The sequence below is a fragment of the Phaseolus vulgaris genome, chromosome 11 (assembly GCF_000499845.2).
Source record: "Phaseolus vulgaris cultivar G19833 chromosome 11, P. vulgaris v2.0, whole genome shotgun sequence".
NCBI lineage: Eukaryota > Viridiplantae > Streptophyta > Magnoliopsida > Fabales > Fabaceae > Phaseolus > Phaseolus vulgaris.
In genome coordinates this window covers 17,122,780-17,138,030 of record NC_023749.2, presented here as the reverse complement: position 1 = coordinate 17,138,030, position 15,251 = coordinate 17,122,780, and the positions used below count along the sequence as shown (strand labels likewise).

Below are 15,251 nucleotides of genomic sequence, written 5' to 3'. Positions count from 1 at the left end.
TGTTGAGCTAAGATCTTGAACTTTCTGTGGTTAAAATTTCATAATCCAGTTCGCTTTATATCGTTCCAGTTAAATCAGTGAACATCAAGCACAGTTTGCATAAAAATATTTTCCAGTAGCTCTGTTTTTGTTTTCTTCATCTACTCTAGTGTTTTTCTTTAGGTATCTTTTGCGTGCCTTATTTTTCATTGAGTACCTTATTTTCTTGCTTGTCTTTTGTTCATTAATCTTTGATTTTGTCATATATCTTGTATTCCTTTTGTGATAGCCTTTTCTTGCTTATACCTTTTCTTGTTTGTCTTTTATTATTCATTGGTTTTGTGGTGAAGTGCTTTGAAGATTGTGTGCTCTTGCTTTGACATATTTCATTTGAGGTTACTCAAGGCCTCAAGATCAGCTTGGTAAAGGGATTATTCTTTCTTTGGAGTGATTTAAGTGACACTTCACTTCGGCAGTTTGGTTCCAATTTATTTTGCTAACTTTGTTTTCTTAACTTTGTTTGCTGTTTTGTTGTTTGCTGTTTTCTTTTACAAATGGCTTCATATTCCAATGGTGAGTCTTACAAACAGCATTCTCCTAGCAAAGCTTCTGTTCTTGGTGATTTAAAAGAGGCAAAGCGAACCATTACACTCCAAGATGAAGCTATTAGACGGTTGGAGGAAAAATTGCAAAGCATTGAAATGAAGCAAGCTAGGTCCTCTCATTCTATCCATGGAGAGCATCATCATCGTAGACCTTCATCAAGAGGCTCTTCCAATGATCATGGACGTGAAGAGGAATATAGAAGAAGGAGACCTCAACCCCACTTTCATGGATATAGAACTCATGCTCATGAAGATAGACGCCACCATGAAGATGGCTACTACCAAGACGTAAAGGCTAAGCTCCCTTCGGTCAAAATTCCTAGTTTCAATGGGGATAGTGATCCTAATGTGTACCTAGATTGGGAGGCTAAATGTGAACAAATTTTTGAGATCCATGAGATCCAAGATGAGCACAAATTTAAGCTAGCTACCTTAGAGTTTAGTGATTATGCCATGAAATGGTGGCATAGGGTTGTAAAGGACATTATCTATCACAAGGGTCCTCCCGTGCACTCTTGGAACTCTTTAAAGGATCAAATGCGCCTTAGATTTGTGCCACCACACTTTAGGAAAGACCTCATGTTGAGATTCCAACGGTTTCAACAAGGCACGCTAAGTGTGGATGCTTATTTCAAGGAGTTAGAAATGCTTTTACTTAAAGTTAATTTGAAAGAAAGTGAGGAAGCTATGATAGCTAGGTTTGTAAGTGGCTTAAGAAAGGATATTCAAGATGTTGTTGAACTTCAAAAGTATTCATCTTTGGGATCTTTAGCTCACCTTGCAATGAAGGTTGAGGCCCAAATTGCTAAGAAAATTGCTTTTAAAAATTCTCCCAATGATGGTTACTACAACAACTCTTGGAAAAATAAAAAATCTTTTTCAAACCTTCCTTCTAAGGATTCTTCTTTCACAGCTAGAGAGTCTAAGCCTTCTACTTCTACTCATATCTCACCCATCAAATCGTCTAGCAAGAATTGTTTTAAATGTATGGGATATGGTCACATAGCTTCTAATTGCCCTTCAAAAAGAAATATGTTTGTGCATAATGGGGTAGTAGTTAGTGAGCATGATTCCAATTCATCTAGGCATTCTTCATCTTCTAAGCCATCAAGTGAGATTGAGAGCAAAAATCCTTGTGAAGGTGACTTATTGATGATAAGGCGTATGTTGGGAACAATTCCAAAATCTTTGGATGATGCTCAAAGAGAAAATATTTTTCACACCCGATGTCTTATCAAGAACAAGTTATGTTCCTTGATTATTGATGAGGGTAGTTGCACTAATGTGGCTAGTACAAGAGTTGTGGAGAAGTTAGCCTTACCCACTATCTCTCATACCAAGCCTTATAAATTGCAATGGTTAAGTACCAAAGGTGAAATCATGGTTAATAAACAAGTCCTCATTAAGTATAAAGATGAGGTTTTATGTGATGTTGTGCCCATGGAAGCAACTCATCTTCTTTTAGGAAGGCCTTGGCAATATGATAGACATGTTTTACATGATGGCCTATCCAATACAATGTCTTTTTCCTTCCAAGGGCGCAAGGTTATCTTAAAACCCCTCTCTCCCAAAGAGGTTCATGGGGACCAAATAAAAATGAAAACTAAAAGAGAAAATGAGAAAGAAAAAGAAGTAAGTATTAAACCGAGTCAAAACACTTTGCCCACTAAATCCAACATGTTGACTCGTGCTATGCCTCAAAAGGAACCTCCAAGGTCTTCTTCTTTTTTATCTTTTTCCTTACCCAAGGTTCCTATTTCAACACCAACTTGGTTAAAACATGTTAGGGATGATTTTTTCTTACATCCTAATGGGTTTCACCATTTAAGAGGTCATTTTCCAAAACCTATCATCATTCCCAAACAAATTTTTCCAACTTGGTCAATTTATCGAACCTCCTTTTCTGAAATCCCATTGTTTACAAATGCTAAGTCATGTTTGCCTTTTTCTTCCACTTTTACTTGTAAAAATAAGCTGACTTTGTTATATGCATGGATTCAGAATTCGTGGACGAATTCTCTCCAACTCGAGGAGTATGATGAGAATCAAATAAAGGAGGCTTTTATTAAAGGAAGAGATCATTCACCTTCACATTTGAAGTTCTTCCTTCTAGTCTTCTCAAAATTAAAAGAAGACATAAAATAAAGATGAGGCCCAAGCCCAAAGCCCAAGCCCAAGCCCAAGAAGGCCAAAGCTCAAAAAGCCCAAGTCCATCCCATGAGGAGCAAGGCCAAGCATTAAATAAAAGAGCATCTTTTGAATTACTCTTGTATAGTTGTAGGAGGTGTGGATATTAAATAAAGGAGTGTGAAAATGTAAAAGAAAGTCACATTGTCCATGTGACTTAGGAGAGTAGGTGTAGGTGTAGTTTTTAGGAGGTCTCATAGTAGAAAAAGGTCACACCTCCCATGTGACTTGTTTTTGGTGGGAATTTCAAATGAGTTTTATTTGAATTTTCCCACCTATTTTTCAGAACCCTCACACTATAAATAGAGGTGTGGGCTCTTGTAAAATTCAGAATTGAAATTGGTAATAGAGAAACTCTACTCAATTTGAGAGAGAATTGTGAGAACTTTGTCTTCTCCTACACCTTGTCTTATCTTGAGTGCATTTAGTTCTCTCAAGTGGCGGCACTAGCTCACTTATCTTGGAGCCTTCACCATCCAAGTGGTGTGATCACCAAACCAAATCCTTCATCTCCATAAGTTCTTCTCTTCTTCATCTTTTCATTTCATCTACATGTCATACGAAATTTCTAAACATGTTTAGCTTCTTTATGTTCGGTAATTCAGCTTGCTTTTAGCTTTGTTCGGTTCTTCTTCCTTTGCTTTGCTTTTGGTTCGGTGCTTTTCAATTTTAAGTTCTATTCGGTTCATTTGCTTTTATACACATTTTTAATTGGTTCAATTGGCAATAGATGGATCTTCCATGTGAGTTTGGTGTTTGGTGCAAGTTTTGGTGAGTTCTTGAAACATAGAACATTGATCCAATTCTATTAAAATTGCCTATTCTTTCTCCAACTCAAGTTGATTCCATAGAATGTCAAAGAATCATCTCTACTTTGCTAGTGGAGTCATATCATCTTCTCTTTGGTCGGATAAGGAGTGAGTTCCACTCTGAAATCAACAAGTGCTTGAGATTTAATGGTCCCCCTGGGTTGGTACTCAATGTGGAACTCTGATAGTTCAATTGCCCAACCTAGCATTCGTTCGGCTAAATCAGGTTTAGTGAGGATCTTCATAATGGGATAGTTAGTTTTAACTATGACCCGATGATTCTGGAAGTACATCCGCATCCGTCGTGCGGTGATGACTAGAGCCAGCGCGACCTTTTCGACCATTTGGTACCGGACTTCCGCGCCGTGCAACACTCGACTAACAAAATATACCGGTCGTTCTTCTGCTCCAATTTCCTGCACAAGAACAAAAATTACTGCTTCGTTGGAAACAACATGGTAGACTATGATGGGCTCGCGTGTGTTCGGTTTCTGGATGATTGGTGGGGATGCCAGAAATGTCTTGAGCTGGAGGAAATTTTGTTCGTATTCATCTGTCCACTCAAACTTAGTCGTTTTCTTTAACAGTTTTATGATGGGTCTCGTTCGTTCGACAAGCTTAGGTACGAACCGAGACAATGATGTGAGACGACCGATCAATCGTTGGATCTCTTTGAGTCTGCTGGGACTTCTTATTTTTGTAATAGCCTTGCATTTCTCTGGATTTTCCTCTATGCCCCCGATGGGTGAGCATGAAGCCTAAGAATTTTCTGCCTTCTATGCCGAACGCACACTTTTCAGGGTTTAAACGCATGCGATATTTACGCAAGGCTTGAAAAACTTCTTTCAGGTCTGAGATGTGTTGTTCACATGAGTCTGATTTAACCACAATATCGTCGACATATACCTCTACATTCCGTCCGATATATAATGAAAGACATAATCCATTAGACGCTGATAGGTGGCTCCGACATTTTTGAGGCCAAACGGCATGACCTCATATAAGAAATTGTCAGAGTTTGTTCTGAACGCTGTCTTCTCTCGGTCGTGATGGTGCATCTGTATCTGATTGTACCCTGAGTATGCGTCGAGGAAACTTAAGATTTGGTGTCCGGCCGCGCCGTCAACCAGTCGATCGATAGTAGGTAAAGGATACGAATCCTTCGGGCATGCCTTGTTAAGATATGTGTAGTCTACACACATTCGCCATTTGCCATTTGCTTTCTTGACCATTACTACGTTGGCCAACCACATTGTGTAACGGGCTTTCTGAATGAACCCAACTTGCATCAGTTTTTCAGTCTCCTCTCGTGCGGCCTTGCGCCGCTCTTCACCCAATTTTCTTTTCTTTTGGGCGATCGACTTAGCTTCTTTATTGACGGACAAACGATGAGTGATAACGTCCGATTTCACTCTTGGCATATCTGCGACAGTCCAAGCAAAGAGATCAACATTTTTTATTAGTGTCTTACCAATTGCTTCTCAGTCGTCCTGCTTGAGGGACGTTCCCATGTGTGTTTTACGGTCTTTGTCCCGAAGGAATATTGGTTGAAGATCTTCCCCTGCCTCCATTCGAGGATCGTCCAGCCGGGGATCTAGGTCGACGAGAGCAGCCAAATGCCTTCTTGAACCTCTTCCTCTAGAACGCCTTTCCGGTGATCGACCTCTTTGGTCTGGGGATTGGTCGGTCGTTGTGGTATAGAGCCATCGGGTTGGCTCGACTTTCAAGCTGGCCACATAACATTCTCGTGCTATCTTCTGATCTACATGCACTGTGGTGATATCTCCATTGACAAAGGGGAATTTCATGGCCGGGTGAGGGGTTGAAACAATGGCTTTCAATCTGTTGATGGATGGACGATCAAGCAAGATATTGTAGGAGGTATTGGCGTTGACCAGCAGGTATCGTATGTTGATAGTTTTACTGAGGTAGTCGTCGCCGAATGTAGTGAACAAGTCAATATATCCCCTTGTATCTACCCTTTCTCCCGAAAATCCGACTATTTGTTCGTTGTAAGGCTGTATTTCTGCCTCTGAAATCTGTATTTTCTTGAATGTTTCTCAATAAAGGATGTCTACCGAGCTACCTTGGTCCACAAGAACTTTGGCAATTGCGAACTTGTCGATTTCCACGGTTATGACCATGGGATCGTCCTGAGCGGGATCAATTGCGGTGAAGTCGTTGTTCGTGAATGTAATTGGTGGTATATGTGGTCGGCGGTGTGTGGAGGCCAAATGAACGGACTGAATCGCCCTTAAATGTTTCTTCCTTGCTGAATTGGAACATCCTCCACCTGCAAAACCACCTGCTATATAATTAATCTCTTGAGGAGGTACGCTGAGCGACACTGGTCCGACAATTGTGTTGATAACTTCACGAACTTTCTGTTTGGTTCGGCTTCTACGTTCAGGACTTTCATTTCGAGGTCTTGTTCGTCTGACTGGGCTTTCGCTTCGTTTTCTTCTTTTTGTGCGACGGTGATCATCGCGGGTTCGGTCGTCTCGTCGTCCCGAACGTTCTCTATCTCGGGAATCAATGTCGCGCTGGGGCGATCGAGGCGTAGGGACGGTTGTCTTCACAAAATTGCGAAGCTTGAATAAGTTCTTCTATTTTGTCCTTCAACGCTTGGCAACCTTCGGTCGTATGACCGTAGTTGCGGTGGTACTGACAACGTTTAGCTGTATCGGCGTTGGGAGGTGTCTGCGCTTGTTTTAATGTTGGGATCAATTCAGTTTGCAGGGCTTCATCTAAGATCTTCCCCCTCGGTATCGGTCTCGGTCGGTCGGTACTACTGGAGGACGAGTTCCCTTGTTTCTTTCTGTGTTCTCAACATGTGTCTTCCTATGATAGTTCACATGCTCCTCAATTTGCATGAATTTTGTTGCTCTTGTTCTCAATTCGTCCATACTATACGGTGGTCGCTTGATAAGGCTTTCTGTGAACCGTCCGGGTAGTATGGCCGAAACCAAATGGTGCATTGCTATGTCCGGATTCAAATTGCGTATCCCCATGCAAACTTTACTGAACCTGTCCATGAAATCTCTCAAGGACTCTCCTCTTTCCTGTTTGACATTAAGAAGGGACATGGAGGACGTCCGATGAGGCCTACTCGTGGCATACTGAGTAGTGAACTTCAGTTCCAAAACATCAAAGGTGGCAATGAAATTAGGGGGGAGGTCAGTAAACCATCTGAGAGGCCCTTCTCTGAGCAATGTGGAAAAGACTTTGCACCACACCGTCTGATCAACCGTGTAGAGAGTCATCTGCGTTCTAAAGATATTTAGGTGTTCGTCCGGATCGGTAGAACCATCATAGAGGTTCATGGTTAGACCTTTCCATTTGTTGGGGACAGACGTGGCTATGATGTCATCCGTAAAGGATGGCTCCTTGGGTTTGCTACTCTGTTTGGAATAACATGTTTCACACTTTGATGGGTCTGGTGGACGAGTGACGTGTGGGGTACCGTCTGGGTTAATGCTTTTGTCCCAGATTGATGTGGTGGTGATGTGGGTTCCCGTGAATGTCCTTCACGTTTTGATTGTTCGAGTATTTCCAGTAACCTTTTGTTTTGCTCCTTTAATTGAGCCATTTTTTCTGCTTGCTGCTGTCGCTCCTCTTCCTGCTTCCTCCTTTCCTCCTCCAGACGCAATTGGTTTGTGACTCCTTTATGAAGCAACTCCTGCATTTGAGCTTGGAGAGTCTGGAGCATCATCATGTGTTCTTTCGCTACGTTGTCATTGTTGGTGTTATTCACTGCTGAAACCATCTTCGCTTGTTGGCATCCTTAGGTATGGGAAAAGCAATTACTCGGGCCCCACGGTGGGCGCCAATTGTACCTGTGTGGATGTCAGGGCCTGAGTAATGTTGATCAACGTCGATACACAATTGTTGTCGTGCTTGTAGTTGTCTAGTTATCTGAATCTTCCTTCCTTCTCACGTGCGTTCGTCCGGTCGGTAGGGGTACCTGCGATTGCACTCCGACGCTCAAGTCAGTGCTAGTGTTTAGTTAAGTCTCTCTGATCTATAAAAAACATACCTTTCCCCCTTTCAGAAGTTCCTTTTGTAGGTTGACTTGGGCCTTGGCTCGTGTGGACCAAGTAACCGATTGCTAAAGACATGCATAGTGGTCTTTGGGTCGTGTGTGGTGGTTCCCTGATATTAATGGAGTGCTTCACGAAGTGTCTCTGACTCATTCAACAATAGTTACAACCGCTTACTTGCCACGTATTACCATGTTTATTTATTTATTTAATGTGCAATCTTCAGGATCGTCTGATACCGACCGGTACATAAAGTTTCTAAGAAAAATAAAATCACTTTTCTTAAAATCGATTCTATAAAAGCTAGTTCATTCTTTGAATAAAGACCAATTCATTTAAAATGTTTTTATTTATTTAAATTGATAAAAATAGAACAAGTTTCGAACAAAATGCGCTATTAAAGTGATTACAGATCAACATGTCTTTTCTAGAAGCTAAAAGATTTACCGAGGATTTAATTTTTATACAAATCTATCTTCTCATAATTAACGAACAATTATTCTATCAATCCATCATATTATATTATATATTTTCATATCATAAAAAGATGTTACAGACAAAAAGAGAATAAAGCAGGAATCAACTAACCTAATCCTTAAAACACTGCATTGTCCCAGAAACAAAATGATTAATGAAGCACCCTTTAGCAGTCAAGGTTCCACAATGAAGAGTAGTAGAAGAGCTTTTGTGTTTTGTGTCTGCCATCAACACAAACCCTTAAACTCTTCTATATGAATGAGCTACATCCATGTTGCAGGTTCCAACCCCCTCTTTTGGACTCTAACTCCATTTCCTGCCTAAAAAGAATAGACAAGAGAAAAGCACGAAAGCAAACAAAAGAAAAAAAGATCCTTGGAATGAGCAACAAATTACCATATTTCTCGGCTTATTTCATGTCCCCATCATTTGGAAACTAATGATCTTTACTCAAATTTGTCAATGCTTAGGGCTATGTTTGATTTTCAGTTGGGAAGACTCAACTTTTTTATTACTTTCAGTTGGGTTCAACTGTAAAATTTATTCATACATATATCATGAATTTGGTTGTATAAAAGTTACACTAAGTATGAGAAAACCTTAAGTAAAAGTTAAAAGGCTGTAATACTACTTTTGAATTTCAATATGTTAAAATAAAAAGAAATAATTTATTTTTCTGGCTAGAAAAGAAAAATATTTTCAACTTCTTGTCATTTAACCAAAAATCTAGTTGTCTATGTTTAGATCCCTTAGAAGAGTTCAAAACTATTTTGGGTGCTCAACTTTAACACTCCACACAGTAAAACACATTCATTTAACAATTTCATAAATTAATATTTTAATTTTATTTATTAATTTAAATTATTATTATATTATTATAAAAGGTTCTCAAATGAGTGTCGTTTTTGTTTTTTCAGTGTGAAAGTAACTTTTTTCAACTATTTTTATTTCAAAAATATTAAATTCATTACCCTTCATTCATATTTTGAAATTTAAAAGGGTGCCTTTCAATTTAAAGAAAAAAACATTTTGAACTTTTACCCAAGCTATATCTCCATCTTTAGCAAGGAGATCTGATAATCATCATTTTGCATTAGAAAAGAACCTCCTTTTCCTGTTTGTTCAGTCCTTTCTTAGCCCCACATACGACAAAAACATAATACACTTAAAAGAATTTCAATTTAAAGTATTAATCAGTTTCTAAGCTCTATTTTCTCAGATGGGTGCTCTTCAGTCTACACTTCTCTACTTGATTTTACTACACTCATGCAGGATTGTTGCTTACAGTAACCAAGAGTGGAAGAAAGCCACTGCAACGTATGCCAAAGACTCAGAGGGGTCTCTTGTCACCGGTACTACTTCTCTGTCTCCTTGGTTCTTCTTAGATAGTCTCAGGATGAAAACAACATCATGTTTTTGACAATGTGGTTGTACTATGTGTTGCAGAAGGAGCTTGTGGTTATGGAGATCTCCACAAGGAAAGTTATGGGAAACACAGTGCTGGCTTAAGCACCATGTTGTTCAACAGAGGGAGCACATGTGGTGCCTGCTATGAGATTAGATGTGTTGACCACATCTTGTGGTGTGTGATGGGAAGCCCTTCTGTAGTTGTTACTGTTACAGATTTCTGTGCTCCAAATTATGGGCTTTCAGTTGATTATGGTGGCTGGTGCAATTTTCCAAGAGAACATTTTGAGATGTCAAAGACTGCATTTGCTGAAATTGCCAAGAATAAAGCTGATATAGTGCCGGTTCAGTATAGAAGGTAACCAAAATAAAAGTTTCAATGGTAAAGATTCATTACATTTAGGGTAAAATCTGTTTTAGGAGTTCTATTTTCAGTCAAAATTGGTCTTGACCTTAAAAACATGATTTTTTTTTGTATTTCTGATATTTTGAGAATTTTATCCTTCACCCCAACTGTTTTGGTAACTGTTAAAAGAACGAAATTTAGCATGTAACATATAAGACCAAAATATTTGGTTAAAAGTGAAGAGACTTAAAGCACATTTGAGTCTATTATGTTAATATTTAAGTTTGTTGTAGAGTAAAGTGTGAAAGAAGTGGTGGCGTGAGATTCACAATGAGTGGGGGTTCTCACTTCTATCAAGTGCTGATTTCCAATGTTGGTGTGGATGGTGAAGTGATTGCTGTGAAAGTGAAGGGGTCTAGAACAGGATGGATACCAATGGCAAGGAACTGGGGACAAAACTGGCACTGCAATGTCAACTTTCAGAATCAGCCTTTGTCCTTTGAGGTAACAATCAGTGGTGGAAAAACACTCACATCTTACAATGTAGCACCCGCAAAGTGGATGTTAGGACAGACATTTGAAGGAAAACAGTTTCAGGATGAGTAGATTCACAAGTCTAGATAGGATAAGTTTTGGGGAGGCTTGAATTTTTAACTTTATAAGCTGTAATTGTAAACCATGATTAGTGAAATCACCTGTCAAAGAGCACAAGCTTAATTGTATATATATATATTTGCTCATGATTCATGATCAAACCCTTGTTCAAGCCTGTGGTGAAAATGATAAAAAGGAAAAAAGTTGCGCAAAGGGTAACAACCTATATGATCCCTATCCTAAAGATTCCATTGATCAAAAGTTCAGTCATTAGGGAACATGTAATTACTTGAAAAGTAATGTCTTGTGTAAGAATTCAAATGAACAACTCATTTTCTCTTCCCACTTCTGATTTATTTTAGTAGCTTGAGCATATTTTGATTTTGATTTGAAGTCACTGCTCTCAGGACAAGAAACTTCAGCAGTTTCAATTCAACTAGTTCCACTTCTTCTATGCATTCTAAAAAGGGAAAAAGTTTTCTGGATTAATATTTTAATCAAGTTCCGCTTCCTATCAAAACAAGATTATAGAAGAAAAATTGCATTAAATACTCCAAATCTTTGACAAAATAATCCATCTTAAGAATGAAAAGTTCTTCATTACAAGAGAAAGAATAATTTTAATTTATTTTTTATCCAATAAACATTCAGTGCATGCCACGCACAGATAGAGACGAGGTGTAAGCGTAATAGCCAGACACGACAAACACCGAAACGGTGCCGCTTGCTAAAAATAAGCATCAGCACCTACTTCTCTTCACCTGCTTCCGTTCATTTTTTTCTTCTATTTGGAGCTTTCTAGAATCTTCTCTTCAGACCTGAAGCCATGGCGGTTCGGTTCTTTCAGAACCCGATGCCCGAATTCGTACCCGAAGCGACGCCGTCTACTCCGCAGGAACAAGAAGAAGCCCTCACAGTAGGGGACTCACTCCCGAAGCTCCTGGCCATGCCCCACGCGCCACTCTCGGAGCGTCTCAAACGCGCCGCTCTAGACCTCAAAGAAACCGTACCCAACGAATCCTACCCTCATTTTCTTCTCTTTCTTGTTTTTGACACACTCTTCTCCGCTCTGACACGTCGGTGGTTTGGTGTCAGATAGTGATAGAAACGTGGGGGGTGTCTTGGCGAAAAGATGGTGACTTTTCTCTCTACTGCGGCGTTCTGGGCACGGCTTTTCTGCTCTTGAAGTCTTACGAAGTGACACGCAACGGGAACGATCTTTCTCTTTGCTCTCAGATTGTGAAGGCTTGCGATGCCGCTTCCGTTCGTTCCAGGTTCTCTCTGTTTCAATTTTACTTTCATGTTTAAGTGTGATGGTTCGCGCTTTGAATGAATGGGTGACAGGGATGTGACCTTCATTTGTGGTCGTGCTGGCGTGTGCTCTCTCGGGGCCGTGGCTGCAAAACACGCCGGGGATGATGAGTCCTTGAGGTACTACATGGCTCAGTTCGAAAAGGTGATCTTTTCATTATTGTCTAAGTATGTGTTTGAATTAGCGTTTGTATAGTTTGATTACGAATGAAATTGATTTTGAAGTGAAGTGGTTTAAGTTAGGATTTCATTTTGTTTTTTCTTCTAAAAGCAACTTCAAATTCGGTGTGAATATTTTTATCTAATGTGCAAGTGATCCATAATTGTTTTTCAACTGATTTTGAATGAAATTAATGTGAGAGTGGTTGACAATTGTTTGAACTCAAAATCAGTTCTACATCTTTTTGAATTTAAACATTCGCGGCCGTTCATTATGGTTCTATTAGGCTTGAGCAGGTTTATCGTCCATAATGCTTCTATTAGGCTTGAGGCTAGAACTCTGCCATCGAAAATGGTTCTGTTACACTTATTTAATTTATTTGTTTTGAAGTTATTATTGTAGTGATCTATTAACTGTTTGAGATCAAATAAATGTGATGAATGCAGTAATAAGAATTAACAACCTTTTGGGGTGCAGATTAAGCTGTCAAAAGATCTTCCTGACGAGTTGTTATATGGGAGAGTTGGTTTTCTGTGGGCCTGTTTGTTCCTAAACAAGCACCTTGGTCAGGGGACGGTTCCTTCCAGTTATACAGTGGGTTTGGTCCCAACTATTCTTGTCATGTTTTACACTGTTGTGTGCTGAATTGGGGAGAGGACTCAATAAGTAAAATGGGGTTGTTATTTTTTCAAAAAACTTTCAGGCTATGGTTGTTGATGAAGTCATTAAAAGTGGAAGGAGGTTGGGTAGGAAGGGGAGATGCCCATTGATGTTTGAATGGTACGGGGAGAAGTATTGGGGTGCTGCGCATGGATTGGCAGGGATTATGCATGTGCTGATGGAAATGGAGTTGAAGCCAGATGAGCTTGAGGATGTTAAGGGAACTCTCAAATACATGATAAGCAATCGCTTTTCCAGTGGAAACTATCCCGCTAGTGAAGATGATAGGAAGAGCGACGTTCTTGTGCATTGGTGTCATGGAGCTCCAGGGATAGCCCTTACACTTGTCAAAGCAGCTAAGGTTATAGATAGATAACTTTAACTCACTTGTTAACATATGTTTTCTCAAATGAGAACTTTATGATCGTTTAGGGAGTTGCAAAACTTATATATTTATCCATGGCTTCGTGGGATTAAAATCTCCATTGCGTTTCCTTTCCATTAAGTGATTTTAATCCTTCAGAGAGATACTTTTAATGCTTTGATTATATGTTTTTTCTTGATCAATTCTGCCTCTTGCTTCCGTAAGATGGAAGCACTGTAGAAGGTCTATGCTATCATCATCAGTGCCTTCTATTTTTCATGTCGAGCATTGTCATAGGCATGGATTAGGAATCATTTTCCAATATAAGAACACTGAATGTATGACTTTTGTGTATCATATAGATATAGTTTTCACAAACTGAATTTTGTTTGTTAAATGTTCTTCGTTATCATGGGCCACTTGGTTCCATTTTTTCTTTTTGAAAAATAAATCCACAGGTTTTTGGAGATAAAGAATTCTTGGATGCAGCTATGGAAGCAGGAGAGGTGGTTTGGAATCGTGGTCTGCTTAAGAAAGTTGGGATATGCCATGGTATAAGTGGGAATGCGTATGTGTTTCTGTCACTGTACCAACTTACAGGGAATGTGAAGCATCTATACAGAGCCAAGGCTTTTGCTTGCTTTTTGCTTGACAGAGCTCATAAGCTGATATCTGGAGGTGAAATGCATGGAGGTGATAGACCATATTCATTGTTTGAAGGGCTAGGAGGCATGGCTTATCTTTTCTTGGATATGATCGATCCTTCCCTGTCTAAATTTCCAGCGTATGAACTCTGAGAATCTACACAGTTTGAAAAGGAGGCCTAGTGTTATGCGTAGTCGTATCTCATCACTAAGATAAATGAAGTAAAAATAAAATGAGAGCCAGCCTTCGCAGGGGTTGTGTACATTTTTTAAAGTTTCGAGTTATGTGGGAACTATGATTATGCAGTAGTCTCACCTCTTTATTTTTTGCTTTTGGATGCAATATATGAGAGTTATATGAGATCATGGTACTTAATCGACATACTAGTAGTGTTTGGGGTGTTGATATTTTAATCGTGAATTGTTTAGAGAATCGGAAAATTCATAATTATTAAAAAATTTAACATAATTAAATATATAAGATATGTAAATATGTAATTAATAAATTAAATAATCTCATTTCATTTTGAGTGTTATATATCCCTCTCTATATATACACCACACAATTTCGGTAACATAACCTCAACAATAATCATGGCTATATTTTAAGGGTAAAAAATTGTGTTGGCATTGTTGCTACTACGGAATTACTGCGGGTTGTTGCTTGGACATACTAAACAATTAAAAAAAATATTATATCCTAATCATTAATATTTCATTCTCTTCCTCTCCAACATCTACACCACTCTCAAGTCATCTTCTATCAAAACTCCTGAATGTCTTTAATGTCTTCTTCATTTCTACTATGAATTTTCATCTTCGATTGAAAATTCTTCTTCTTCAATTTCTTCTTCATCTTCTACTATAAATTTTCTATTTGTATTGGTTTTGGCATTTAAATTTCTAGGACTTGGATAAAATTAGTTATAGTTTGTTTAAACTTTTAAATTTTAAATAAAAATAATTATCTCTTTTTTTTTTTCTTGGACCTCCCTTTTAACAACAAAAACATTCATATACATCCATCTAAGAGGAATTGTGATGAGAATCAAATAAAGGAGGCTTTTATTAATGAAGGAAAAGGTCATTCACCTTCACATTTGAAGTTCTTCTCAAAATTAAAAGAAGACATAAAATAAAGAGAGGATCAAGCCTAACGCCAAAGAAGTCTACAAGCTTTCAAGAATGGGCTTCAATTAAATATCTCTCTTTATAGTTTCTTTTAAATTGTAAATAATATAGAATAGTGTTTAGAAAGGTGCTTAGAGGGAAACATTAGACACCTCTTTTGTAAAAGCATCTTTAGGCTTTAGTTTAGAAAATTCTAGAAGCTTGGGGAGTGAGCTTAGTAAAGGGGGTGTGATCTTAGGAGCTTTTTGGGTAGCTTAGGGAATAAGTTATGTAAATGACCAGCCCTTGCTCCTATAAAAGGAGGGCTTAGGTCCTTCACAATTGAGATTGGAAAAATAGAGTAAAGTTACTATGCTCCATTTGTGAGTGATTGTGAGACTAGTTCTCCTTTTCCTTGTCTTATCTTGTGATGCATTGGGAGCATTCAAGTGGCGGCAAATCTGCACTTATCTTGGAACATTCATCATCCAAGTGGCGTGTCCATTCCCAATCCTTGCTTCAATCACATAAGTCATCTTCCTTCATCTTGTTTTTCAA

The 15,251-nt window shown here is 38.8% G+C and overlaps 3 protein-coding genes across 3 annotated transcripts; 2 read left to right on the top strand and 1 right to left on the bottom strand.

Annotated features, from left to right (window-relative positions):
• Positions 1 to 6,327: 6,327 nt before the first annotated feature.
• On the bottom strand, positions 6,328 to 7,346 carry LOC137835589 (uncharacterized). The gene is made up of 2 exons (XM_068644174.1): positions 7,044 to 7,346; positions 6,328 to 6,981 (listed from the first exon to the last, which is right to left on the bottom strand). Exons 1-2 carry the CDS (start codon positions 7,344 to 7,346, stop codon positions 6,328 to 6,330), a joined length of 957 nt encoding a protein of 318 aa, XP_068500275.1.
• A 1,877-nt stretch (positions 7,347 to 9,223) lies between these two features.
• Positions 9,224 to 10,605, top strand: LOC137815655 (expansin-A16). The gene is made up of 3 exons (XM_068618792.1): positions 9,224 to 9,449; positions 9,544 to 9,862; positions 10,144 to 10,605. Exons 1-3 carry the CDS (start codon positions 9,317 to 9,319, stop codon positions 10,454 to 10,456), a joined length of 765 nt encoding a protein of 254 aa, XP_068474893.1. The 5' UTR covers positions 9,224 to 9,316; the 3' UTR covers positions 10,457 to 10,605.
• Positions 10,606 to 11,020: 415 nt separating this feature from the next.
• Positions 11,021 to 13,944, top strand: LOC137815604 (lanC-like protein GCL2). Its single transcript, XM_068618740.1, has 6 exons — positions 11,021 to 11,450; positions 11,540 to 11,718; positions 11,789 to 11,900; positions 12,393 to 12,509; positions 12,619 to 12,936; positions 13,398 to 13,944. The coding sequence occupies exons 1-6, from the start codon at positions 11,271 to 11,273 to the stop codon at positions 13,734 to 13,736; spliced, it is 1,245 nt and encodes a 414-aa protein (XP_068474841.1). The 5' UTR covers positions 11,021 to 11,270; the 3' UTR covers positions 13,737 to 13,944.
• The last annotated feature ends 1,307 nt before the right edge of the window (positions 13,945 to 15,251 follow it).

Excerpts from the sequence above, each read along its gene's own strand:
- LOC137835589 (XM_068644174.1), bottom strand. The coding sequence starts at position 7,346 with ATGGTTTCAGCAGTGAATAACACCAACAATGACAACGTAGCGAAAGAA. Across the intron at positions 6,982-7,043 it reads CAAAAGCATTAACCCAGACG|AGTAGCAAACCCAAGGAGCC; the intron begins GTACCCCACACG and ends TATTCCAAACAG.
- LOC137815655 (XM_068618792.1), top strand. The coding sequence starts at position 9,317 with ATGGGTGCTCTTCAGTCTACACTTCTCTACTTGATTTTACTACACTCA. Across the intron at positions 9,450-9,543 it reads AGAGGGGTCTCTTGTCACCG|AAGGAGCTTGTGGTTATGGA; the intron begins GTACTACTTCTC and ends TATGTGTTGCAG. Across the intron at positions 9,863-10,143 it reads GTGCCGGTTCAGTATAGAAG|AGTAAAGTGTGAAAGAAGTG; the intron begins GTAACCAAAATA and ends AGTTTGTTGTAG.
- LOC137815604 (XM_068618740.1), top strand. The coding sequence starts at position 11,271 with ATGGCGGTTCGGTTCTTTCAGAACCCGATGCCCGAATTCGTACCCGAA. Across the intron at positions 11,719-11,788 it reads GCCGCTTCCGTTCGTTCCAG|GGATGTGACCTTCATTTGTG; the intron begins GTTCTCTCTGTT and ends AATGGGTGACAG. Across the intron at positions 12,937-13,397 it reads CACTTGTCAAAGCAGCTAAG|GTTTTTGGAGATAAAGAATT; the intron begins GTTATAGATAGA and ends ATAAATCCACAG.